Source organism: Antechinus flavipes, chromosome X (assembly GCF_016432865.1).
Source record: "Antechinus flavipes isolate AdamAnt ecotype Samford, QLD, Australia chromosome X, AdamAnt_v2, whole genome shotgun sequence".
Classification (NCBI taxonomy): Eukaryota; Metazoa; Chordata; class Mammalia; order Dasyuromorphia; family Dasyuridae; genus Antechinus; species Antechinus flavipes.
This window is the reverse complement of record NC_067404.1, coordinates 82901841-82928481: the sequence shown is the minus strand read 5'-3', so window position 1 is coordinate 82928481 and position 26641 is coordinate 82901841. Positions and strand designations below refer to the sequence as shown.

Genomic DNA, 26641 nt, shown 5'->3' with positions numbered 1-26641 from the left:
TATCTGCAAATTAGGGGAGGGGGTGGGGGGAAAGAAGGGAAAAGTTGGAACAGAAGGTTTTGCAAGGGTCAATACTGAAAAATTACCCATGCATATGTCTTGTAAATAAAAAGTTGTAATAATTTTTTTTTAAAAATGAATGCTAAAAATTGTCTTTACGTGTCTTTACTTGGGAAAATAAAATACTATTTAAAATAAAATTAACAAAGTACTAGAGATGCGGGCTGAGGGGGAGAGGAGAATGACCCAGTGGAACAACTCTACCCTCAGGGAGTTTATCTTCTTATTAATCAATCTGTTGCTGCCTTCTAACCTAACCGTGAGTAAAGATTCTCCCTATCCAGATGTTCCTCTAGCTCACCCGGTACAAGCCACCCAGATGTTCCTAGATAATTAGGTGATCTCTAAGGGTTCCTCCAACTCTGTGATGAAATAAATATCCCTAGTTCGTTGAAGGATTTCATATGACCGGTTTTCCAGACGCTTACTTGTGACCACCTCCTGTGATCAGTTTCTCAGAATCTCTCTTAAATTGTGACACCCAGAACAAAAAAACAGCACTCCAAAAGTCATCCGACCAGAGAGGAGAACAACCCACGCCATGATTTTGAATAACCTATAGGTGTAGGAGTGTGCTGGTAAGTGTTTAACAACCTGCTCTCCAGGGAAGAATGTATGCAGAACACACTTTTAGCATTAATTCATATTATCACCATTTTTTCCATGACTCTTGTTGAGTCCAGATGATCAGCACACATGGGAAAGCCAGGCCTGAATTGTTGTGTCAAACATTTCTGAGGGTTAAATACAGCAAACAGTTCGTAATCGTCTCTTTAGTCAATTTTGAGTGGGCCCTGGTAAGCTTCTGCACTAGGTACCTCTGGGAAAAGAATTGAAGAATACAGCGTTTCAAGGGAGCTCTGCCATCCAATCAATACCTAAATCAATGACAAATGGTACTGTTAAAAATATTTTCCCACAGGTAGGTCTTTTTTTGTTGTCAATAGCCTCCATGGGGTATAAACACAAGATGATTGTGTGAAAGAGTATGAATAATGTCACAACTTTTCTTGAATCTTTCCAATATTTTTTCAAAATGATTAGACTAATTCACAGCTCCATCAGCAATGAATTCAGCATTTCTCTTTCCTGCATTCCCATCAACAAGGACTTTTTCCATCTTTTACCATCTTCCCCAATTTGAAAAGCATGGGGTTTCTTTTATCTACTTTTATCAAGCTTTGTATATCACCTTCACATTTTTATATCGAATTCCAAATGTATGCCTTCCTCTCCCCTACCTGTCAAGCTGTTTTTTATATCACACATTAAAACACACACACACACACACACACACACACACACACACACACAGAGCAGTTCAGTGAAACCAACCAGTTCGTTTACCATATTTGACAGCAATATTCTACATCCATAGCCCCTTCCTCCTCCACTTTAAAAGAGAGAGCTGCATTTTCTCATTTCTTCTCTGGGCCAAGATTAGTCATTCTAATTATACAGCCTTCGGTTTCATTTTATTGGTCTTTCCATTTACACTGTAGTCATTGTGTACATTATTCTTCTGGTTTAACTTACCTCAGTCTTTAGCAGTTCGTAGAAGTCTGCCCAGGTTTTTCTGATCTCCTCATATTTATCATTTCTTATGGTGCAACACTATTCCATCGTATTCATGTATGACCATTTGTTTCTTCATTCCCCGAACGGCTGGGTGATTCAAAACTCAGTTTTTGTTATTTGCATTTCTCTGATTATAGTCATTTGAGGCACTTTTAAAGATGGTTATTGGTGGTTTATGTTTCTTTCTTTCTTTTCTTTCTTTTTTTTTTAAGAGAACTATTTGTTCATGTTCTTTGATCATTGAGTAATAGTTCTCAATCTTAAAGATCTGGGTCAATTCCTTAGAGATTTGGGGTGTCTGATTTTTATCCAAAACATTCTGTGTGCCCCCACCCCAATTCCTTATCTTTTCTTCTCATTCTAGGTGGATTGTGCCAAAGCTTTTCCTTTTTACATGTTCAAAGTGGTCAATTTAGGCTTTGATTGAATTCTCAGTGCTGTGGCTGGTCATGGATTTCTAGTCAGTCAATAAACACTGATTAGGAACCAAAAATTTTGGTGCAATTCCAAATAAAAGTAATTAACTATTTATTAAATACTTCACTTCTATTATCCATTATTATACTCACCTTTCCCCTAATCTCCAACATAATCCTCCCATATAAAACCAACAACTTCCTATTACTATGCAAGAACACAGTTAAATTAGCTTTCTTTGAGCACTTACTAGGGGTCAGGCACTGTGCTAACCACTGAGCCGTATGAAACACAACCTTCAGTTCTCCTGATATGCTTTATATTATATTATGTTATATTATATTATAATATGCCTCATATTATATGATGATCGATTCTGATGGACCTGACTCTTTCTAACAAGGAGATGTTTGAGGCCCGTTCCAATGATCTTGTGATGAAGAGAGCCATCTATACCCAGAGAGAGGCCTGTGGCAACTGAGCGTGGACCACAACATAACATTCTCACTCTTTTTGTTGTTGTTTGCTCACTTTTTGTTTTCTCACTCATTCTCTTTCCTTTTTGATGTGATTTTTCTTATGCAACAAGATAATTGTATAAATATGTTTACATATATTGGATTTAACATATATTTTAACACATATAATATATATTGGATTGCTCGCCATCTAGGGGAGGGAGTAAGGGGGAAGGAGGAGAAATTTCGAACACAAGGCTTTGCAAGGGTCAATGTTGAAAAATTATCCGTGCATATGTTTTGAAGATAGAAAGCTTTAATTTAAAAAAAGAGGGAACAATTCATAAGATGCCTTTTTATATGTGCCTCGTTTATCCTTTTTGGAATCTATTGTGGTACGGAGTGTCAGTGCTCAGTGAAACCAATTTTTCTCTAAATGACCTTCTAATTTCCCTGAAAATCATTTTGAGTAAAGATAAGTCTTTTTCAACTATTTCCCTCAGTATTTTCTGATCTCGAGGTGAACAAAGACTAGACCCCACGTCTGTTTTCCTTCCTCTAAATTGTGCTTATCTAATCTCTTCATCTGATTGGCTTTTCTATTTTTCATCCAGCACCAGGTAGTTTTAAAAATATTTTGTTGATGCTCTTGTGAAAAATATTGACGTCTCTTCCCAATGTTCCTTCCTTACAATAAAGAAAACGCAGCTAAACAAAACAAATCACCATGTCGGACGTTTCTGATGGTGGCTACTTGGCAGCTATTTGATTATTATTGAGATCGGTCATTTCTTTTCAAATGATTATTAGCAGCTCATGCTTCCCCCTTTTGAAAATAATTTACTCATATCCTTCGACCACGTATTCATAGTGAACTGGGAATTATCACTGTGGCTTTTTAATGTTTTCTTATATCTATTAGATATCAACTGCTCTGTTATATTTGCCACAAATATTTTTTCCAATCTCTTATTTTTCTTTATCAAACCAAAAAAAAAATCTGCTTGACAATTCTCCTAGCAACACACGGTGCTATTAAAAAAAAAAAAAAGGCAACTGAAATATCTAATAACGGGAGAATGGTTAAATAAATGTTAATGTATTACTACAAGGAAATCTTATAATTCGTTTGAGACCAACAAGAATAAGGAATCTGGAAAGACCAAAGATTGAAGGATGTGGGTTAAAGGTTGTGCTTTGCTGGTCTCAAGGAAACACTATATTCATAGAATCCCCCCCCCCCCTCCTTTTCATCAAATGACCTTGATAAACCTAGCCAAAAATAACAAGAGGTTAGCTTGGCAAGACCCAATCTTATTAAAATTCACATTAGCTTTAGGTGATCCCTACATTTTATTTTAAACGCTCAAAAAGCATCTATTTAATCATCTGGGCCAGTACTTTGCTAGGCAGCAATGTCAAAGTAACTAATATGTAGTTGCCAGGCTCTACTCCCCCCCCCCCCACCTCTCCCACCTTTGGAAATCAGTCTACTATTTAGCTGTCTTGAACCTTCCAGAACCAATCCTCAAAGATTGCTCAGTATTCATGTGTATTTTCAACTCTAGTTCCTGCTGTCCTCAAGAACTGAATTCACTTGGAGCATCTTTAGGCTGTCTCTTCTACCTAATTTGGTTGATTGCTCCCTTAAGGTTATCTCTGCTTCTCTTTCAAGCAGGGAAACCATGACTCTCACTGAAAGAAAGTGAGATCCCACCTAACTAGTTACAAAAACATCCATACCTTTGCAGTCAGGTATTTGTTCCACTTTTCCACTCACGCCCTATACCCCACGGAAGTCAAAGACTCATCTGTATAAAACTGGCCCTGGTAACATTATTTGTAATAGCAAAAGAAACAAAACTAGAAACAAACTAGGTTGCCTTATCTACTGGGGAATGGTTAAATCGATTGTAATGTGACATTCTTCTCCTGGTACAAGTAAGGAGGGATCCAAGAAATACAAAATAGCACGGGAAGCCAAATCTGAAGAGAACACACAGTGCTGACTGACTCCGAGAAGGAGGAAAAATGAAGACCACAGCAAACAGTAACAAAGTTCATGGTCAAGACAGTGGCAATGTTGGGCTTATTCTGTTAGAGTTCATACACAGCTTTCCTCCCCAGCCTTTTTTTGGTTACCAATCTAGCAAGAAGAAAAGACAAGAATCGTGTGGATGGTCATTCACAGCCATTCTTTTGGGTTGTTTACTAACTCGAGGTTTTAAAAAAGTGGGTTTTATGTATACATATATTGTATTTAATTTATACTTTAACATATTTAACGTGTATTGGTCAACCTGCCATCTGGGGGAAGGGGTGGGGGGAAGGAGGGGAAAATTGGAACAAAAGGTCTTGCAATCGTCAATGCCGAAAAATGACCCATGCATATGTCTTGTAAATAAAAAGCTATAATAATAAAAAAAAAGAAAAAAAAAGTGGGTTTTGTTAATGCTGCTTTCCTTTGACTTCTTTATAGGTTTTCACTTGTTCTTCCTCTCATGAGTCTCATTTCTTCTTTGCTTTTTTTTCCCCACCCCTATATTTGAACATCAGTTATAGGTTGAGGAAACTTAAGCTAAAAGTTATCCATTAAAACTGTTCTTTTGGGGAAGGCTGAACTGGTTAAGCACATCTGCCTTCCCTGACATTTGGTAACACTGAACCTTCTTACCTCCCTGGAGATGGCCTCTCCCTCCATTCTTCTTCCAGGAGGTAAAAAAGCCCTTTTTGTTTTCTTTAATCCTTGTTCTGGAGCTTCAGGTACTTCTGGCTCTGGCATTCTTGACATTCTCCCAACATATTCTGCTTACTCTTCCGACTTCATCTTTGGTTATGTGTCCTTCCTTCGATTTTCCCCCCGATAAAATCCCCTAAATTTATTTCATCAGAGAGCATCCTGTGTGGCAACATTGGTTTCTTTGTTCTCGTTTAGATTGCTGGTCAGTGTACAGCCAGAGCTTTTGCTTTTCAGAATCTCCCATTTCTTATAAAGAATCACCTAGATTTTAGGATCTCTAGCTATGGACTCTGCAGATTCTATAGGATTTTAGAGCTAGAAGGCCATCTGAAGCTTCTCTAACCCATCCCCACCCCCCTCATTTTGATTTGAGGAAACTGAGGCTCAGGGACCCGAAAGCTTTACTTTTTGGAAATTGGCTTGTCCTGAAGCTGAGTACCTCAGCCTCTGGAGAACATTCCCAACCCTTGCTATTTATGAACACCAAACAGATCTGCTGCCGCTTCAGCAAGCCACTTCCCCTCCCCACAGACCCTAGCCCTCGCTTTCTAATCAGATCACACCCTCTGATAGTTACCTAGCCAGATCTACAACTTTCCTGGGAGTGGTTGTTCCAGCTCTGGGACAGAAAGGCTCTTTCTTAATTTCATTGAGGTGACCGGGGAGACCTATGTGGCTGAAAAGCAAGACCTATTGCACTGGAAAGGGCCCCAGAATCACCCATCCCACACACTACCCTGTCTCCTAAACACTACACATCAGAGGTACACATCCTACCCTCCCAAGCAGCAACTGGAAGTCTATCTTTCACTAGACGATGGCTTCCTCTTCTCTTCCAAGCAGTTCTAAATTAGGTAGCTGCCATCCAACCCCTGGAACCCCGAATGTATTTGGGGACCTGGTATTTCATGGCTTTGGATCTCCACATCTACCTCTGGCGCCCCCCCCCCAACTGGACAAGGTTTCTACCGGTCCAGCTGACCAGATTCGGTTGAGGTTTGGAGGAAAGGAAGGATGTGGCCCACGTGCCACAAAGTTTAAGCTGTTTTAGGGTGATAAGAGAAAGGAGCCTTAGATATTCCTGGCCCCATCAGTCAGGTAAGTCATTCCCAAGCCGGGGCTAAGTGTATGATTTGTCCAAGCAGGACGACTCCACCCTATCTGGGACAAAAGTCAAACCTGAATGTCCCAATTTCTCCTTTGTTGCCTACCTCAATTCATGTCTGGGGAGAGGAAGACATGTTTCAGTGTGGACAGCACCAACTGTTCCCTGTCACTTGGGAACTACGGTGAGGATTGATCCTAAGTCTCCCCTTCCCCATCTCGGGCTGCTTGTATCCTGCTCCTTCCATATTAGGCAATAACCGGCACACAGGCACATACAGAAAGTGAGAACCCAATACGTGATGGGATGAGCTGTAGAACAGGCTACGGGGGTGAAGGGAGAGCCTGCCTCGGCTCTCCCACCTGAGACCCCCTGAACCCTTCTTCCCTGACTGGCCCTGACCCTTGGATGGTCTTTGAGGTTCAAGCCCTAAAATTCAGACCACCACAATGTCAGCCGGGTTTATGGAAGAAGAGCGTAGTGGGAGACTCACAGGCTGGCAAGCCCTACCTCAGATATTGCCTAACTATGTGACCCCGAGCAAGTCAGTGAATCTCTCTGAAGCTGTTTCCTCCAACTTTAAATGGGGATGATCATGTCCCTAATATCTCTCATCCGAGGATGTTGAAAAGTCCCATTGAATAACCTACTGAGAGCCCTTTGGGAACTTGCTTTAGAAAGATTGGCTGATTTGAGGATTTCTTCGTTCTGATCAGTTGTCCTGGACCAAGAGGCTCTGCTTCAGCAGCCCTGCCCAGCGTGCATGATCGGGGCTTTCCAGGGGCCCCACTGGACGGTGTCCACTTTGATGTCTGTCCTGAGCAGGAGCCTTCTTGCTGCATGATGTCAGTGGCTTAAGGACAGAGCAAAAACTTAGCAAGACTTCAGCTGAGTATGTGTTAGCTGCTTTGACGTATATCCCAAGAGTCTCAGAACTCCCAAGAGTCTCAGAACTCCCAAGAGTCTCGGAACTCAGGCTCTTTTTACTTTGGCCATGGGATCCGTTGCTGGACTAGAGCCAACAACTCATAATTTTGCAAGACTTCTTTTGAAAGCAGGTTTGTACTTAGAGGAGGTGTTGTGGCTTAGTGGAAGGGACCCTCACTAGAATCAGAAGACCTGAGTTCCAATTTTCCTTCTGACACTTCCTGCCATTGTGATTTTACACAGATCCCTTAACCTCCTTGGGCCTCAGTTTATCATCTGTATGAGGGTGGGAGGGAACCTCTGGAGTCCCTTCCAGCTCAAGATCTAGAATCCTATTATTTCCTTTTAGGAGAGAGCTAGGGAATTACAGGAAAAGAATAGGTGAATGAATAGATTCATGAGAGGAAAAGGTTGGCAAGATGGAAATGAAATCTACCCACAGAGAGACTGACTACACAGACCCTGAAGGGAAGGCTGCAGCATGCTGGGAGGGCATCTCTGGAAATAGAGGCTGGAGACCAGAAAGATATCTATCCCAGGTGACTTCCTGGTAGGTCAATCTTACCGGGCTCCTCCCTGCTAAAGCACTTCCAGTGGCAGTGCCTTAGAACTCTTGCTTCCACAGAAAAAGCGAAAACATTTTCTGAGTCTCTCAGTCCTCAGAAAGAGAAAGCAGGAGTCAACATACTCTGAGGGAGTGGAAAGACATGAACCCAAATCTCCCCGTCCCATGGAAAAAAACCACCTTTTTAGAAGTGAACAAGTGATAGAGAGGAAAGAAGACCCTTCCCCTGATCAGCAGTTCATGTTTATTTTTCAAAATACAGAACAGTTAAATACCATTGCCCCCCATCCCTGTCTTTTCTTTGCCATGGCCGGGGTGAGTAAAAACATCTTTGTTCCTGTATATCTTAATTTCACTGGCCTTGCAAACACTTGTTTCTTCTCTACATAGACACATGAGATAGCAGTACAAAAGATCATTATGGAACTCACATGTATCTTTTTCAAGGACCAATTTAATCTAATGGGATGGGGGGTGAAGAACACCCTTGAGAACCTGTTGCAGATTGTGTTCTGCCAAGTTTGGATTGGGAGTTACAGGGTGACCTTGCATAGCTTTGCGGGACCTAGTTGCACTTAATATTGTTTTTATCCTGGGTAAAATTTGTTTCCAGAAATGTCACTTCATGAAATAAGACCAGAATAGCCAAGGGATACACGAATAGGAGCTGAGGAGTCAGGGGCCCCATGGAGAAGTCCGACACTGCCTTTGTGGGGGGTCCCTTTACTACCCCCTTTCATCTCCCTGGGCTAGATTGCCTGTTCAGATGTGGCTCTCAGAAGCCTTTGCATGAGCCTTCTAACAAGTCCCAGAACAGAGGGGCAATCTCCCCCAAAAAGGTTCCCTTGTGAACTTGAGAAAATAATCCCAAATGGACGAGGTAAACAAACCGAGCCCCCCCCTCCCCAATATGATTGTCAATGTGTGGCCAGAGTATATCTCTCAAGGTTTGCTCTCCCCAGCAGCCTGGGGAGGCTCCCAACCTTTACCACGCTAAATGAGACTTGGCAGAGATAAGCAGTAATCTTGGACATTTGTAACATGTCAATGACATATGCGAACAGCAAGGGGGTTGCTCAGTTGGAAGGACGCTGGAAAAAGGCGGGGGGCCGACCAGGAAGCTTTGGTGGCTGTTCAGGAGTCTTGGGAGCCCCTCTAGAGCAGAGGCAGCCTGTGTGGCCCTGCGGAGATGCCCTCAGCAGGTGGGGCGGGCTTGATGTCATTATCCTTGCAGACCATCCAGTTTCCTTTGCTGTGATTCAGTACTCCCCAAGCTCCTTTCTGATCCTGATTTCCTTTCAGAAACAGACAGTTTGGGAAGGGAATGTGCTGATCAACTGATACACACATACCACACACACACACACACACACACACACACACAGATTCCAGGCCACCTGGCAATCTGATTTCTCAAGGTAACGGAAGAAAGCAACATTTTGAATTTAAAACTCAGTCACTTGTGAGTTTGGTTAGGGTGAAGAGTCACCTTAGGAACTGATTACCCCTAGGGCAAATAATACCCATGATAGTGATGATACCGGTACAATGATACAAGATATTCCCCCCAACCAAGTTTCAAAAATCTTTGATAGCTTCAAACTGATGGAATAGAGCAATGATTTTGTGCAAAGGGGGGAGGGGGAGCCCTTCTGTTCTAACAATAAATCAGTAATCCTAAATATTCTGGTTTGGGAGTCTGCCTCAGGGACTTCCCACATTCCCAGTCTAAGAATAACAATCTGATTCTGAATAGCCCATTCCTCAATTCATTGCTGATTGATAATCTGGTCAGTGAGAACCAAATTTCAGAGACCACTCCCTGGCCCTATCTCTGGGCCATAGAATTAGCACATCAATGATGGAAAGCTGGATAAAGAGGTCTCCTTGCTTCTGTTTTTTTGCTAATTTATTTGGGAATTTACCCGGTTTGTAATGGCATTACAATTACAATCAAACTCTTCCCCTTGACTAGGAAAGGGGTTCAAGCCTGCAGATTCTTTGGAGATACCTCGGGACACCGGTCTGTGACCCCAAACTTTTGGGGTCCCCTTCCCAAGCTCAACAAAACTGTTTTGTTTTTGGTATACCTACTGCTCTAAGAGTTTTGGTATCTCCTCCATAGTACTTTAAAGGTTAGAAAGTGTTCAGCTGGAAGAATCAAGTTTTTTTTTTTCTTTTTAAATTTTTTTTATTATAACTTTTTATTGACAGAACTATGCCAGGGTAATTTTTTACAACATTATCCCTTGCACTCACTTCTGTTCCGATTTTTCCCCTCCCTCCCTTCACTCCCTCCCCCACATGGCAAGCAGTCTTATACATGTTAAATATGTCACTGTATATCCTAGATACAATATGTGTGTGCAGAACCGAACAGTTCTCTTGTTGCACAGGAAGAATTGGATTCAGAAGGTAAAAATAACCCGGGAAGAAAAACAGAAATGCAAGTAGTCCACATTCATTTCCCAGTGTTTCTTCTCTGGGTGTAGCTGCTTCTGTCCATCCTTGATCAATTGGAACTGAATTAGATCTTCTCTTTGTCGAAGAAATCCACTTCCATCAGAATACCTCCTCATATGATATCGTTGTTGAGGTGTATAATGATCTCCTGGTTCTGCTCATTTCACTCAGTATCAGTTCCTGTAAGTCTCTCCAAGCCTCTCTGTATTCCTCCTGCTGGTCATTCCTTACAGAACAATAATATTCCATCACATTCATATATCACAATTTACCCAACCATTCTCCAATTGATTCTCCATTCATTTTCCAGTTTCTAGCCACTACAAAGAAGGCTGTCACAAACATTTTGGCACATACAGGTCCTTTCCTTTCTTTAGTTTCTCTTTGGTTTATAAGCCCAGTAGTAGCACTGCTGGATCAAAGGGTATGCACAGTTTGATAACTTTTTGGGCATAATTCCAGATTGCTCTCCAGAATGGTTGGATTCGTTTATAACTCCACCAACGATGCATCAATGTCCCAGTTTTCCCGCATCCCCTCCAACATTCATCATTATTTTTTCCTGTCATCTTAGCCAATCTGACAGGTGTGTAGTGGTATCTCAGAGCTGTCTTCATTTGCATTTCTCTGATCAATAGTGATTTGGAACACTCTTTCATATGAGTGGAAATAGTTTCAATTTCATCCTCTCAAAATTGTCTGTTCATATCCTTTGACCATTTATCAATTGGAGAATGGCTTGATTTCTTATAAATTAAAGTCAACTCTCTATATATTTTGGAGAAGAGACCTTTATCAGAACCTTTAACTGTAAAAATGTTTTCCCAGATTGTTGCTTTCCTTCTAATCTTGTTTGCATTCGTTTTGTTTGTACAAAGGGCTTTTAATTTGATACAATCAAAATTTTCTATTTTGTGATCAATAATGATCTCTAGTTCTTCTTTGGTCACAAATTCCTTCCTCCTCCACAGGTCTGAGAGGTAAACTATCCTATGTTCCTCTAATTTATTTATAATCTCATTCTTTATGCCTAAATCATGGACCCGTTTTGATCTTATCTTGGTGTACGGTGTTAAGTGTGGGTCCATGCCTAGTTTCTGCCATACTAATTCCCAGTTTTCCCAGCAGTTTTTGTCAAATAATGAATTCTTATCCCAAAAGTGGGGATCTTTGGGTTTGTCAAACACTAGATTGCTGTAGTTGACCATTCTGTCTTGTGAACCTAAACTATTCCACTGATCAACTAATCTATTTCTTAGCCAATACCAAATGGTTTTGGTGACTGCTGCTTTATAATATAGTTTTAGATCAGGTACAGCTAGGTCACCTTCATTTGATTTTTCTTTTATTAGTTCCCTTGAAAGTCTTGACCTTTTGTTCTTCCAGATGAATTTTGTTGTTATTTTTTCTAAGTCATTAAGATAGTTTCTTGGGAGTCTGATTGGTATAGCGCTAAATAAATAGATTAGTTTAGGGAGTATTATCATTTTTATTATATTTGCTCGGCCTATCCAAGAGCACTTAATTTTTTCCAATTATTTAAATCTGACTTTATTTGTGTGGAAAGTGTTTTGTCATTTTGCTCATATAATTCCTGATTTTCCTTTGGTAAATAGATTCCTAAATAAAAAATCAAGTTTTTAAAACCAGCCAAAGTAATGATTCTTTTCATGAGTGGGATAGTGACTAGCATGCTAGGTAGGGAACCAGGAGAGCTGGTTTCAAATCTTCCATAGTGAAGTGCTCTTCAGTGTTCCTTGAAATTTTAAATCTATGGTCCTGTCCCAGACACTGAGGAACATTGATTTAGAGCTGGGAGAAATCTTAGAAGTTGGGAATTCCAGACCCCTCATGTTACAGGTAGGGCCCAGACCCAAGTAGGTGGTAAGTGGCCAAATGAGGATTTCCATACCAATTCTCTGGTTCCCAATCCAGACCCCTTCCCAGTGATGTGTTCCTTGATAGGTCACTTGATCTTCTTGAACCTTTTATTCATCTGTAAAATAAAGATAATCCTTGCATTCTGTCCTTTAGGAGACTGTGATAAGGTAGAGCCTTTACAAAGTTTAGACCACCAGAGAAATGTTCATTCTAATTTGTTATGGCCAGACCCCAGCCTGGAGTACTCAGAAAGCATCCTACCACTCTTACTTATTAGCTAGCTCTCTCAACCATGTCTCTCCACATGGTTACTGTCTTCGACAGTAACAAGATTGCAGCTCTAATTTGCTCCCAGTGTGCTTTGAAGTACTGCCCAGTCTGACCAGCTCATGCCTCCAGTTGCAGGACTTTTTAGTTGTACTATCTTTGGTGATTTCATATCAAGCAGCATCAACAGATCCCCTTCTGGCCACTCCCACGGCCCCCACCTCAGTTCCTGATCCTTATCAACTTTCACCGGGACAGTGATAAAAGCTTCCTGATAGACAAGAAATTCACCAAGGAACTCAGATTTTCAAGAGTCGTGTGCAGAAACTGAAAGCCAGGACTCCGTAGGAATCGCTCTGGCTGGATTCAAAGCTCAGAGTGTGGAAAACTAAGCACAGCACACAAGAGTAAGCCAGTGGTCCTCTTCAAAATGTTTAGTGGGGGTGTGTGTGGGGGGGAGATAGGAACATCCAGGAAATGTGGGGGGGAATTACTGCTTGTAGTGGTCGAGAGGGCAATAACTGATGAAAGAGAAAAGACAAATAAAAAATGTGTTAAAAATTGAGAGAGAGAGAGAGAGACCCAAGAAGGATCATTGGACTGGAAAAGACAGAACAAAAATGGCTAAGAGGGAGTTGATGCTCAAGATAAGTAAGGCAATAGATAGCAAGGGACCAGCCCAGGTTGCCGAAAGACTTGCCAGATATGATTGCTAAGCCAGCTACTGGTCAGTGAGAAATTGTAGAGCTCAGCAGAGGGTGGGAGGATGGCAGAAAGGTAAATTTCAACAGAAGGAACGAGAATGGAGTCAGAATATTACATGCCGGTGGGCATCCCCGAACACATTCATCATTATAAGGCTAGTTAGTGACCATCTACAAAAAGAAGCAGTGATCCCCCAAAGCCCCCAAGATTAGATCATGGCAGATTAACCTTACAACCTTTTCTCAATGGTGATGAAGTTGGTAGAATGGGGGCCGATATAATTGCCTATATTTCAGCAGAGCACTTGACCAACTTTCTCATGCTATTTCCAGGGGAAAAGGGAGATAAGTGGGCTACGTGAGACTTGAATTTGGGAGCTAGTTGAGTAGCCAGAGGCAAAGAACAGTTATTATTAATGGCTATATGTTATGGAGAGAGATCTACAGTTGAGTGTTCCATGGAGGGCTCTCTGTGTTTTATTCTTCTTGATAAAGGCACAGATGGCAGGCTCATCAAATTTGCAGATGTCACAAAGCTAGAACACTGGATGACAGAGTGCTCTGGCTGGCCCCCAAATGGAGTCGTTCAAGTCTTCGGTTCTGGGTACTATGTTTTAGGTAGGACATTGATAAGCCGGCAAGTTTTTTGAGGAGAACAACCAGGATGGGGAAGGACCTTGAGTCCACGCTGTATTGGTAGAAGGAACTGGGGCAGCTAGGTGGTCGCGTGGTGGATCGAGAACTGGGTTTGGAATCAGGAAGACTCATCTTCATGAGTTCAAATCTGATTGGTCTCAGACACTACAATGGAGTAAGACACTCACTCAGTAAGTAAGACACTTGGATGTTTATTACTATGGGCAAGTCAGTTAACTCTGTTTACCTCAGTTTCCTCATCTGTAAAATGAGGTGAAGGGAATGGCTAAGCACTTCAGTATCTTACCCAGGAAAATTCAAATGGGGCCACATGACTGAATGCGACTGAACAAACAAAAAGGATATATTGGCCTGGAGAAGTCTCAGAGGCAACATGGGAGCTCTCTTCAAGTATCTGAAGGGCTCTCATGCGGAAGAGGGATCGGTTTTGTTCTCCTTGGCCCGGTGGACAGAGGGGGAGCAATGGGGAAGTTGAGAAGAAGCGATTTAGGCTGGAGGTTAGGAGAAACTCCCTCCCAATCAATGCTATCCCCAAGTGGGTGGCTGTCTCAGGAGCTGATGGAGCCCCCCTTTCCCTGGGACTCTTCAAGCAGAGGCTGGATGACCACTTGAAGGTCAGATTGTAGGTTCTTGGTGACAACATGGGACTCGACAGCTTCTGAGGTCTCTTCCACCACCGAGAGTCTCTGTGAATGGATAAATACAAGTGGTTGGCAACGAGCATTGCTGGATGCCAACCTGTATAATAGTTTGAATATGGATGGCTCCCATAAAAAAAATATATTGAGTAGCCATAGGTGTCTGAGGAAAGATGCTCAGCCTGGTCTCAGGGGTGCTAAATTTGCGCTATAGGTGGGACATCCAGGTAGACATGGCTCCAGCTTTGGGTAGCTGGAGATGAAGTTCTGAATCTGAAGTGAGATCAGGGTATTGCTGCAGGCTCATGGAAGTGAAGGAGGTCACCCAGGAGGAAGAATCAAGAGAGGAGAAGACTCTTGGGGAAGAACCAACTTAAAGGCTTGGAAGGCTTGGCAACCCATGAAGGAGCAATAGGAAGTGAACTAGGAGTTGGGGGGGGGGGGGCGGCTCCTAGTCAGAGTCAGAGAGGAGATCTAGGAGAAGGAACAACTGAAACTGCTAAGTGCTACAGGGAAGTCAAAAAAGGATGAAGACCGGAACAAAGACTATGGGATCTGTCCAATGAGAGGCTGCTGGGGACCTTATAGAGACCACGATAAGGTCATGGGAAGGTCTGAAAGCCAAGTGAGTAGTGAAGAAGTCAAGGCATCCCAGAAAGTAAACTACTTCCTGAAGTTTCACAACATGGAGGAGCTGGACACTATCATTTGTTTCTGGAAAATCATTTGGAACTCTGCAACCAAAGCTACTGGGTTGTCACCCCCGGCCGTCCCAAAGTTTTCCGGGGTGTTATTTGGGATAACAAAACCCTGGAAAGGAAATATTGACTGAGGAATGACAGAACTATCTTGGAATATGTCTGAGCCATCAAGAAGACAAATACTGTAACAAGGACATGAATAAAGATGGGAAGACTTGGATGAAGGGATGCCCAGGGGACCCAATATATACGCTCTCCAAGCTCAGCAGCCCAGTCTGAAGCCTCTGAGATAAGGGTTCCAGCCGACAGATAGACCAGCCCCCCTTTCTGTCCACTATTGACAAATGACAATGGGATTTTGGAACGAGTTTGGTTTGTGTGGTTTGGGAGATGTCTTTTGGGTCCTAACAAAATGTAGACTTGATGTATTTGGCAGTGGATGAGCCCTCGGAGGTCAGCTGGTCTGAGGGAAGAAGCCGAGCTCCGGGGAGTCGGTGACTTGGCTGAGGGCTCCTAGACAGTGAGTGGCAAGGCTCGGAAGCAATGGTGGCTTCCTGGAGCAGGGAGTTTTGCATTTGCAGGTGGCTAAGCTGCCACTTTCAAGCAAGTCACAGAATGACTCTGGGCCCACCTCACCCTCGAGTCCCCTGAAGGAGTGGGCTGGACGATGCCCAAGGGCCTTCTTTAAGCTCCTTCGTGCCAGTGCCAGCAAAGTGGCCGCAAGAGCATGGCCATTCGTGGGCAGCTGGCACTTATGGTATAGGGCCCAGGGGTTGGAGGCAAGGGCGCTGGGCTCAAAGCCCGCTTCTGCCCACGAGTCCTCGAGCCTCTGCTTGACTCTGGGAGACTGGCTTCGGCCCTCGGAGCCTCAGTTTCCCTGCCTGCCAAATGAAAGGAATGGACTCGCGGATCCTAACTCGCCAGTCCACCCTTGGCAACTCTCGCACCTCTGAAGCGAGGCTGAAGGGGGTCGGGAGGAGGAGAGGCCGCCCAAGCACACAGGAGGTTTCCTGCTGAGCTTCGGCCTCCTCCACAGCTGCCCGTCCGGCCCAGTTAGGCTAGGACTGGCAGGGAGGGGAGGGGCGCGGAGGAGCGGGGCGGGGCGGGCCCAGCCGGACCGTGGCCCTGGAGCACGCTGGGAATTGTAGTACACCGCCCTTAGCACCCGGGAGGAGTCCCGGAGAGAGCATGCGCGAAGGGCCCCTCGGGCGAGTGGTAAACAGAGACGTCAGGCTGGGGGTGCTGCTTGTGGGATCAAAACAAAAGGGGAAGGCGGGCTGGGGGGCGCGGGGTGCTCAGGGCGCGGGTCCGGGGCGGAGGGGCCGAGGCCCGAGGGCCGGGCCGGGCGGGGGCCGGCGCGGGCGGGCGGGGGGAGGGGCGAGTGGGGGCCGGCCGGGGGAGGGGGTAAGAAGAGCCATGCCATGCGTGACTCGGTGCCCCGGGGAGGAGGAGGCGGCGGCGGCGGCGGCAGCAGTGGGAAGAGAGGCTGGCTGAGAGTGGCCCGGGCCCGGGCAGACTCCAGGGACTAGCAGCCTTGCAGGCACGTCTGGGGAGGAGCCCCCGGGGCGCCGCCGCCGCCGCCACAGCAGCAGAGGCAGCCGGGGCAGCAGGGGCAGCCGGGGCAGCAGAGGCAGCAGGCGCCCCCCTCGTGGCCGGCCAGCCGGCCGGAGCCACCGATCCGCCGAGGGGAGGAAGAGGAGGAGCAGGAGCAGGAGCAGGAGCAGGAGGAGGAGGAGGGATGGGCCGGGAGCCCCGGGCCCCCTTCACCCCTGCTGCCGCCCCCCGGGCCGGCCCCCCGGAGTGCTGAGCCCCCCGAGCGAGGCCAGCCCCACCACGCATGGAGTCCGGCGGCCAGCGGGATGGGGAGCCCGGGCCGGGGACGGCGCGCGCGCTGGACGTCGACCCCGATTTTGAGCCCCAGAGCCGGCCCCGCTCGTGCACATGGCCCCTTCCCCGGCCCGAGCCCGCGACTCTGGGGCGCGAGGGGCGGCCTGAAGCGGGGCCGCCGCTGCCGCCGCTGCTGCTACTGCCGCCGCCGCCGCCGCCGCCGCGGCCGCCGCTGCCCGAGCCCGGCGGGGGTCCCGGAGCCGCCGGCCGCCTAGGGGCCCCCGTCGGGGCCGTCGCCGCCACTGCCACCGCCGCCGCCGCTGCCACCGCCGCCGCCGTCGTCGCCGCTGCCGCCACGGGGCCCCGCAAGGGTGGCTCCCGCCGGAACGCCTGGGGGAACCAGTCGTACGCCGAGCTCATTAGCCAGGCCATTGAGAGCGCCCCCGAGAAGCGGCTGACACTGGCCCAGATCTACGAGTGGATGGTCCGCTCCGTGCCTTACTTCAAGGACAAGGGCGACAGCAACAGCTCCGCCGGATGGAAGGTAGTGCGTCCCCCCCCCCCCCCAGCTTCTCCTCCCCTCGCCTTCTCTCCTCTCCCCCCTACCCCCCCACCTCACCCCCCCACCCCCTGCCAGCTGTGTGCCGCAGCCCAGTCCTGGCCCCCGTGCCGCACCGCACCGACGGGGAGGGCGTCCTTACATCCCCTCCCCTGCCTCGCAGCCCCGGACAGGCGGGCAAAGCCGGGCGGACGGGGGCGACGGCTGCCCTGCGCTGCCCTCCCCTCTCCTTCCCTGCCGTCCCCTCCCCTGCCGTCCCCTCCCCTCCCCTGCCCTGCCCTGCCCTCCTTCTGCCGCCGCCGCCGCTGCCGCCGTTGCCGCTGCCTCGGTGGGGACGTGCTGCTGCAGAGCTCTTTTGGCCCTGGTGAGGAGGGGGCCCGAGAGGGGGGGCCGAGGGGGGAGGTGGCAGAGAGGGAAATCCGTTCGGGGGCTCAGCAGAGGAAGGGCCCGAGGGGGAGAAGCCAGGCAGGCAAAGATCGCAGCCCCTCCGGGGCCGAGGAGAGCCCCTGGGGAGGCGGCACTGCGGGCACCACCTGTTGTGCCCGGGGCTGCCGCCCGGTCGGGCCTTTGCCTGAACTGTCCCGGGCACGCCAGCGGAGGGGCTCGCCGCCCATTCATCCATGCGATGATGGGGAAGGGCCCTTCTAGGTCTCAAATTCTAGGTTGTTACCTTGAGGCACGGTATCTTAGCATCAGTACAGAATGATGGGGGGGGAAGGGGTTGAGCAGCAGGGTTTCTCCTCATAAGGAATGAGGGGGGCGCCTCCCTAGAGAAGGCCTGGAAACTGAGGCTCCCGAGGCTTAATTGGGCTACAGCCCTGAAAGAGGGGGGTGGAGGGGAAGTGGGGGTAGTGGTGTGGTGTGGATTTCTCCAAGGTTCCCTCCGCTGCCGCTGCTGTCACTGCCACCATGACAGGCGTTTGCCTGGATACCCCCCCTTCCCAACCAGCTGTGGCAGCCTGCACCTGCAGCTGGCACAAAGGGCAGGCTAATCACCAGCTCCTGGGCATAGGAGATAGAGACTCAGGTCCGGTCCCTAAGGTTGAAGGCCTACTCAGTGCGAGGCTGATCAGTGCTGCAAGTGCTGGTAGACTGAAAGGCTGGGCTTATCCGACCAGCCCCCCTCTCAGGTAGCCTAGTCTGCACCCCCAAACAGATCACTGCTCTTCTCACATGACCTGCCGTGGAGTCTGGGAAGGGCCACTGGTTGCTGACTGCTCAGGCTTGAAGGGGTTTCTCCTCTTTCTCCAGCTGAGGGGTGAGGGGCTCCCAGCCCAAGATGGCCCTACCATCCCACCTGCCATAGGAAGACTGAGCCCCCCCCGGGGGGGGGCACAGATGGGGAGGGGGAGCTGAAACTGGCTTCTTTGGCTGCCACCCAATTTGATCATAAGGATAAGTGACATTTCCTGAGCTCCTTACCAACATGAGCTCCTGTGAACATCACAGCAGCTCTGTGACATAGACACCCCAGGGGTGGTGGCTCTCCGACACATGAGAAAGCTCAGGTCCAGGAGGGCGAGCCATCGGCCCCCACTCAGCCGGCTAAGTGTCGCCTGGGGCTGGAGCTCAGCTTTTCCCGACTCCGGGATGGCCAGTCCCACCACTAGGTTCCCCCAGTCTGGAGCCCGGGAGGGTCCCATGGGATCCCGGGGGATCAGGCTGCCCGCGCCCACTTTGGAGGAGACGTGTGTTTCTGGGGCCACAGGGAGGGTCAGGCCGTGGCCTCCTCAGGCAGCTGGCTCTTGGGAGAGCCAGAGGGGAGGAAAGGATGGGCCGAGAGGCTGGAGGGAGCGTGGGGTCCGGTGACCAGCCCAGGGTTCATTCTGCCCTCACCCAGAATCTTCAGCTTTGTGGTGCGTGTTGCTAAGAGCCTAGCCTGGCTGAGGAGGTGCGGGGAGGGAGGGGGGGGTTTCTCAGATGACGTCAGTCAGTATCAGGGTGGCCATGGCAGCACTGGTGCCCTCACCCTAGTATCCCCAAAAGGAACATGGGAAAAAAAGTAAAAAAAAAAAAAAAAAGCCATCTCATCAGTGAAGCAAGCAGTCATGAGGCAGGCTGAAGGCTAGGGGAACAGGGCTCCGGCGTGAAGCCCTTCTGGGCCCCTCCCCCACACCCAGAGTCTCCATGTCCTGGGGCAACAGAATTTCAGATCCTTGGAGCTGGAGGGAACTTGCCTAGTTTTAATCCCGAGTGCCCGCAAGGTCCAGCTCTGACGCTTTCTCCCTCTAGAAGCCTGGGAAAGGGCCCCCTCTTTGAGCCTCAGTTTCCTTATCTTTAAAATCGAGCCTCTAATTTTGGCTACTTGGAAAGGGTTGGATGAGGAAAAGGCTGCTCCGTGGGACCCCTGAGTTTCTGCAAGTCCTCCTGTGATTTTTACAGAGGAGGAAAGTGAGCCACCGAGAGCTTTAGGATTCTTGACCAAGTTGGGGGTTCAAGTCTGGTGGAATATTGTGGGTACAGGTCAAGGTCAAGGTCATGCCCTTCCCAGGAAGGGCTCTCGAGGCTTCTCTCAGTTCCAGTTGGTGCTGCCTCTTCAGTCTGTGAAGTGGGAACTAAGCAAGTTCCTTCTCCTCCCCTCCCCCCCCACTTGTCTCACTTTCCCCAACTGCCAAGTGAGAGAATTGGATTAGAAGACCTGGATGAAACTGACTTGGGGAGGGGTTGTGGAAAGGCTCTCCCTCCTTGACTCCCAGTCTTGACATCAGTCTTGGCAGAGCTGGGATGGGGCACCTAGAAACTGATGGAACCCCAGGGATCTCTTCCTCTCCCCTCCCCATCACCCAGGAAAAGAAAATTAGCCAATCAGCCGAGATGAGAGAAATGGCTCGCATTTGGCCTTTGATGTGCAGCTGGACAGACCCACCAAAGGGAGGAAGAACTAGGGGAAGGGCCCAGCCCCAGGAGGAAGAAGTTGGGGAAGGGCTCAGTCCCAGGAGGAAGAACTAGGGGAAGGGCTCAGCCTCAGGGAGCTTCCTATCTAGTTGGGGACAAAAGCCTGGAAGTCACCGAATGATTGGTTATTGGTGGACGAGCCTGTATTAGGGGCATACTGTGTGCCAGGCCCTGAGCTGCGAGCTGGGCTCCCCAAAGGCCCCCCAAAGGCCAGAGCAGACTCTGCCTTCAATTGGAGCGGATGAGCCGGACGCGATGAAAATAACCGAGCACATTCATGCCAGATCCACACAGGAGAGGTGGAGGCCGACCTTGGAGGGGAAAGCTCCAGCAAGCAGCCATGAAGTGCCCAATTGTGTGGGCCGGCTGGCCTGGAAGGCTGGCTTGGGGCTCCCAGCAGTCACTTCCCCAGAGTACACACACACAGGGAGGGTATTCAAGGAGGAGGTGAGCCTTGGGATGAAACATGGAGAGAAGGCAGAGCTTTACACACAGGAGAACGGCGAGACTGGGAAAAGGCTGGGATGGCCACAGAAACTGGCCCAGGCGGCCCGAGGGCCACGTGGAAGGGGCAAACAGGAGGAAACGGGAGGCAAGAGAAGCAGGTCTTTGGCAGGGGGCTTAGCCATCCCAATATGCTCTTGTAGACTAGAGCCCTGAGAGATGCCACCTGATCCCAGAGGCAGGAAGGCCTGAGTTCAAGTGGAACCTCAGCCATTTGGTAGCTGTGTGACCCTGGGCAGGTCACCTTACCCTGTTTGCCTCCGTTTCCTCCTCTGTAAAATGGGAGTACAAGGTTATTGGGAGGATGATCTGAGAGCGCAAATTTATAAAATGCTTTGCCCAGTGCCTGGCACATAGTAGGTGTCTGTGAATGAGTTAGAAATCTTAGCGATTATGAGATCCTGGCTTGAGGTAGTTCTGAATCCTGATTTGGAGAGCAGGCTCAAGATTGAACTGGCTCAGCCTTGGGATTAATGTTGTACTTCATGGGACTTTTGGAAAGCTGTAGGATTGTAGGATTGTGTCCATCCCCTCTGGAAGTGGCTGCTGCTTCTCTTCCTCCTCCTCCTCCCTCTCCAGGGTCCTCTTCCTCTTCTCTCTCCTCTTGTTTCTCCTTTTTCTTCCTCCTCCTCCTCTCCTCTCATTTCTCCTCCTTTTTCTTCCTCCTCCTCCCCTCTTTCATTTCTCTTCCTTTTTCTTCCTCCTTTTTTTCCTCTTCCTCTGTCCTCTCATTTCTCCTCCTTTTTCTTCCTCCTCCTCCTCTCTCCTCTCATTTCTCCTCCTTTTTCTTCCTCCTCCTCTCTCTCTTTCTCTCGTTTCTCCTCCTTTTTCTTCCTCCTCCTCCCCTCTTGTTTCTCCTCCTTTTTCTTCCTCCTTTTTCTTCCTCCTCCTCCTCTCTCTCTCTCATTTCTCCTCCTTTTTCTTCCTCCTCCCTCTCTCATTTCTCCTCCTTTTTCTTTCTCCTCCTCTGTCCTTCTCTCATTTCTCCTCCTTTTTCTTCCTCCTCCTCCTCTCTCCTCTTGTTTCTCCTCCTTTTTTTCCTCCTCCTCCCTCTCTCATTTCTCCTCCTTTTTCTTCCTCCTCCTCCTCTCTCTCCTTCTCTCGTTTCTCCTCCTTTTTCTTCCTCCTCCTCCTCTGTCCTCTCATTTCTCCTTTTTCTTCCTCCTCCCCTCTCTCTCCTTCTCTTGCTTCTCCTATTCCTCCCCCCTTTCCTCCTTCTCCTCCTCTCCTGGTATAGACATTCCCTCCACTAACTCGTCAGCCAGCCATCTGTAAATCTGGCTCAGAGTTGCCTGGGACGATGACAGATGAAGTGATCTACTCAGGGTCACATGGCTGGGATGGGCCGCATGGCCCATCCTGTATCTGTTCCTCCGAGCTGCCCCTTCTTTTCAAAGTTCATCCCTCCCTGCCTTCATTTCTTTAATGAAAGTGATGACAGGCAGTCTCACTTGAGTGCCAGCTTGGCAGAGCAGCTGACATGGGCGCGTCGGCCTTAACGACAACCCGGGGCCCAAGTACGATTCCCCCTCTTCTCTGAATGGGGACTGGGCCTCCGCCTGAGGGAGAGGAGGTCACCCGGCTGGGTCATGTGCAGAGCTGGACCCCGATTCACCCTTAGGCCTCCCTTCCCAATCCCGCCTCGACCGGCAGTGCTTCAGGTGCGCGCCCACCACTGCCTTCCCGGCACCCTTCGGGTCACCGGAGAAGATGTCGAGGTGGATGGGATCTTAGGGGGCGGCCCGCCCACCCGTTCTCCGGCTCCCCCAGGGTCCCAAAAGAAGGGACTCGCTTAAAGCTCCTTAGCTAGTAAATAGCAGCTGTTTGGTTTGGAATGTTAATTCTCCTTCCAAGAGCACCAAACCCTGCTTTGCCGCCATCTGCCACAGCATCTGGGGAAGAATGTCTGAGAGGAGAATGCTGGGGGCCGGCACGAGCCCCTTAAGGGCTTACGTCATGGGCAAGATTCTCCCGATTCGACAGAGGAGGAAACTGAGGCTGTGACGGAGGCCCAGGGGCATCAGCCAGCCGCCCGGGGAGCGGTCGCGGCCTGCCGAAGTTTCCGCTTCGGCACACCGCTGGCCCCTCGGTATGTCCTCGCCCCCGAAAGTCCCCTGAAACGTGCGCTGGAGGAGTGGGCCAGCGGAACGGTCTGCTGGTCCAGAAACTCCGTGTCCTCCTCTAATGTGCTGCATCAGCCTTCCCCGTTCCGCTCGGCCCCCGAGCGTGGGAAGGGGAATTAGGGGCAGAGAGCACTTGGAGCTTCTAGGGGCCAGGTATGAGAACATTCTGTGCCGGGTTGGGCTGGGCCAGGCCAGCTGGCCGGGTGGCCCGGGAAGGGAGGATCTTAGGGTTAGCTCCCAGCCTCCCCAGGGATCCCATCATATCGCAGTCAGCAGAGCTGGGAGCGGGCCAGTCGCCTCGGGAGCCTGGTTCCTGACCACCGCCCCACCCCCCACCGCCCCTTTTTGTGTCCCTACAGAATTCGATCCGGCACAATCTCTCCCTGCACAGCAAGTTCATCAAGGTCCACAACGAGGCCACGGGCAAGAGCTCTTGGTGGATGCTGAACCCCGAGGGCGGCAGGAGTGGGAAGGCCCCACGCAGGAGGGCGGCCTCCATGGACAACAACAGCAAGCTGACCCGAGGCCGGGTCAAGGCCTCCAAGAAGAAGACGGCCACGTTGCCCGAGGGGGCCGAGGGCCCGGGCCCCGGCAGCCCTGGGGCCTACTACCCCAAATGGCCCGGCAGCCCCAGCCCTAGAAGCCCGGATGATTCCGAGGTGTGGACGGCCTTCCGCCCACGCAGCAGCTCCAACGCCAGCATGGCCAGTGCCCGACTGTCCCCCATGGGGACAGGACTGGGACCCGAGCCCGAAGGAGGGGTGGCCGAGGAGGAGGTGCTGGCCTCACTCGCTTACCCGGGCAACGTGCCCCCCACAGTCAACGAGGAGCTGGAGCTTCTGGATGGGCTCAACCTCACCACCCCGAGGCCCCTCTTGCCCCAGGGTGCCGCCTCGGGCTTCTCCCTGCAGTCCGCTGGGGGCTCCGGGCCCCCAGCCGCCTTTACCGGGCCCCTGTTTGGCCCATCCGAGGGGGCTCTGCCACCTGGGGAAGGGCGCTTCTCCGGCTCCCAGACTCTGGAGGCCCTGCTCACCTCTGACTCCCCCTCCTCCACCGATATCCTTATGACCCAAGTGGATCCCATCCTGCCCCAACCCTCAGCCCTTCTTCTGCCCGGGGGGCTGCCTGCTTCCAGCCCACTGCCCCCAGGAGTCAGCCTGGGCCCCAAGCCCTTGGAGAGCCAAGGCCCCGGCCCTCTGCCTCCTGCCCTTGCCTTGATGGCACCGCCTGTGGGCATGGAAAGCACTCCCGTCCCGAAGGCCCCCGAGCCCACGGGGCCCCCCCTCTCTGACGAAGCTACAGACCAAGACCAAATGCCCCAGGACCTGGACCTCGACGTGTACATAGAGAACCTGGAGTGTGACATGGATCACATCATCAGCGACCTAGTGGATGGGGGGGAAGGGTTGGATTTCAACTTTGAGCCTGGTTCGGGAGCCCCCAGTTATCCTAACAGCTCCCAGCCCTCTACCCATTCGTGGGTCCCCAGCTAAGTCTGACCAGGTAGGAGAACCCAACGGCCAGCTGGTGCAGGGACTAGCTTGGACGGGGGGAAGGAGGAGGAGGTAGGGAAAGGAAGGGGTGGGGAGAGGAAGGCGGTGGGGCAGGAGGGGAGGGGAAGGGGGAGGGGCGGGGAAGGGGGAGGGGCGGGGAACGGCGGCTTCCTGTCTTTCTCTCCTCCCAGAGGGCAGTGGTACTCGTCCACATGGTCCACAGGGCCCCAGGTGGCCTTCTCTCTCACCCTTCCATTTCTGTCTTTGTCTCTCTTTCAACAGGTCCCCGACCGGAGCTGGGAGCTCCTTCCCCTGCCCCTACCCCCAAGAAGGAGCTGAGAATGTCCCCTCTTCCTTCCTACCCTTGGTCCCTCCCCCGGGACCAGAGCCCCTCAGGTCCAGGCGTGGGGGACTTCTACATGTCCAACTGCTTTCAAGGGGTATCTGAGGGGTGGGAGGGAGGGGGTTATTCTCACTGTGCCAACAGGGGCTAAGGCCCCCCTCCCCCCTCCCAGGAGCCACCCTCTGCCTCTGTTCCCTTCCCCCTGCCCCCCCCATAAGAGCGTCCCCGGGCGCCGACACACACACACACACTCACCACGCATATACACACACACTCCCCCAAAGGCTTTGGGGCTGCTGCCGGGGCAGGCAGTGCTCCTGGGAATGTGAAGCCGCTAGTGGCCTTACCCCTGCCTTTGGGAGCAGGACCTTTTGTAGAGAGCTTTATCCAGGCAGGCTGGGCCGGGCCGGGCTGGACCGGCGGGCTAGGCCGGACCGAGCTAAGCTAAATTCAGCCGGGCTGAGCCCCACTACGCTGGGCTGAGCTCGCTCGCCCCTCCCTCGTTCGCTCGCTCCGCTCACTCGCTCAGCCGAGCCGGACCGGCCACGGTCAGCCAGGACCTGTTTTTTTTTTTTTTTTTTATGCAGTGACCCCCCGAACAGGGGGTGGGTGGGGGCAGGGACAGAGGAGGGCCCAAGCCTGAGCCGTGGAGTAGCCAGCCAGGCCAAGGCAACTCTTTGGAAAGCTGCAGATAACCTAAAAGCTTTTTATAAACTTTTTACGATATATAAACACAAGTATAGAGATTTTAACAGAGAGGCAAGGTGCTAGGGATTGGGGGGGATCGCTTTTCTTTGTGAAGGCTTTATAATCGTGACACAAGGCAAACACTACAGACGGCAGACAGACAGACAGACAGACACATCCGGATGCTAGGGAAGGAGAGGCAGTCCCTGGCAAGCCCCAGGGAAAAAAGGGGGAGAGGAACTGCAGGAAGATGGACCGGCCTGGTCTCCCCGGGGAGAAGCCAATCCCAGGAAGGCCCAGGGGGCTGTGGGGGGGGGGGGGAGGCCTGTGGTGGCTTAGGGAAGGATCCCCCACGTGTTTGGAGAAGGAAGGAGCCGAAGTGCCCCGCTTCCAGGGGCAGCCTCCAGCCCTGGGAGCTCCGGCCTGGGCACTGGATTCAGCACTGCCACCGCCGTTGCTGCTGCTGCTGCTGCCGCCGCCGCCATTGTTGCTGCTGCTCCTGCTCCTGCTCCCGCCACCGCCGCCGCCGCCACCACCAACGCCACCACCGACACCAAACACCACCGACAGTTGGGGGATGACTCGGGTGGGTGTCCAGAGACCTCACTCCTCAGAGCCCTGGCCAGCTCCTCCCCCAGCTCCCTCAGCACAGTCCCCCGCCCTTCCCTGCTGTGGGTTCCCATCGTGTCCTGGGTCCTGCCCAGATTGTGTCAATGTATGTATGTACTAGATCCAAGTGAGAAAGTGTGTCAAATGATTAAATTAAATAAATGGAGACATAAATAAATAAATAAATGGAAACATAAAGAAATAAATAAATAGCTAAATATCTAGAAGTGGCCCAGCTTTCTGCTGCCTCCTTGCCCACCTGGGAGAGCTGGGACGGAATGGCTGCAGAATGTGGCCAGGAGAGGAAAGGAGAGTTGTGCCGGGGGAGCTAAGTGTGACCAGGGCACACGCCAGGGCCTCGAGCAAGCCTCTGCTGCCTCACCCTCACGCTCTATCTTTGGACACCCGTGGAGGCTGGCCCTCTTCTCCCCTACCTTCTA

General features: G+C 50.3%; 1 protein-coding gene across 1 annotated transcript; it reads left to right on the top strand.

Moving 5' to 3' along the window:
* The first annotated feature begins 16560 nt into the window (after positions 1-16560).
* Positions 16561-26428, top strand: FOXO4 (forkhead box O4). The gene is made up of 4 exons (XM_051967880.1): positions 16561-17177; positions 17412-17532; positions 23429-24572; positions 24845-26428. The coding sequence occupies exons 1-3, from the start codon at positions 16999-17001 to the stop codon at positions 24560-24562; spliced, it is 1434 nt and encodes a 477-aa protein (XP_051823840.1). The 5' UTR covers positions 16561-16998; the 3' UTR covers positions 24563-24572; positions 24845-26428.
* The last annotated feature ends 213 nt before the right edge of the window (positions 26429-26641 follow it).

Excerpts from the sequence above, each read along its gene's own strand:
- FOXO4 (XM_051967880.1), top strand. The coding sequence starts at position 16,999 with ATGGAGTCCGGCGGCCAGCGGGATGGGGAGCCCGGGCCGGGGACGGCG. Across the intron at positions 17,178-17,411 it reads GCGGGGCCGCCGCTGCCGCC|CCAGGCCATTGAGAGCGCCC; the intron begins GCTGCTGCTACT and ends CGAGCTCATTAG. Across the intron at positions 17,533-23,428 it reads ACAGCTCCGCCGGATGGAAG|AATTCGATCCGGCACAATCT; the intron begins GTAGTGCGTCCC and ends GTGTCCCTACAG.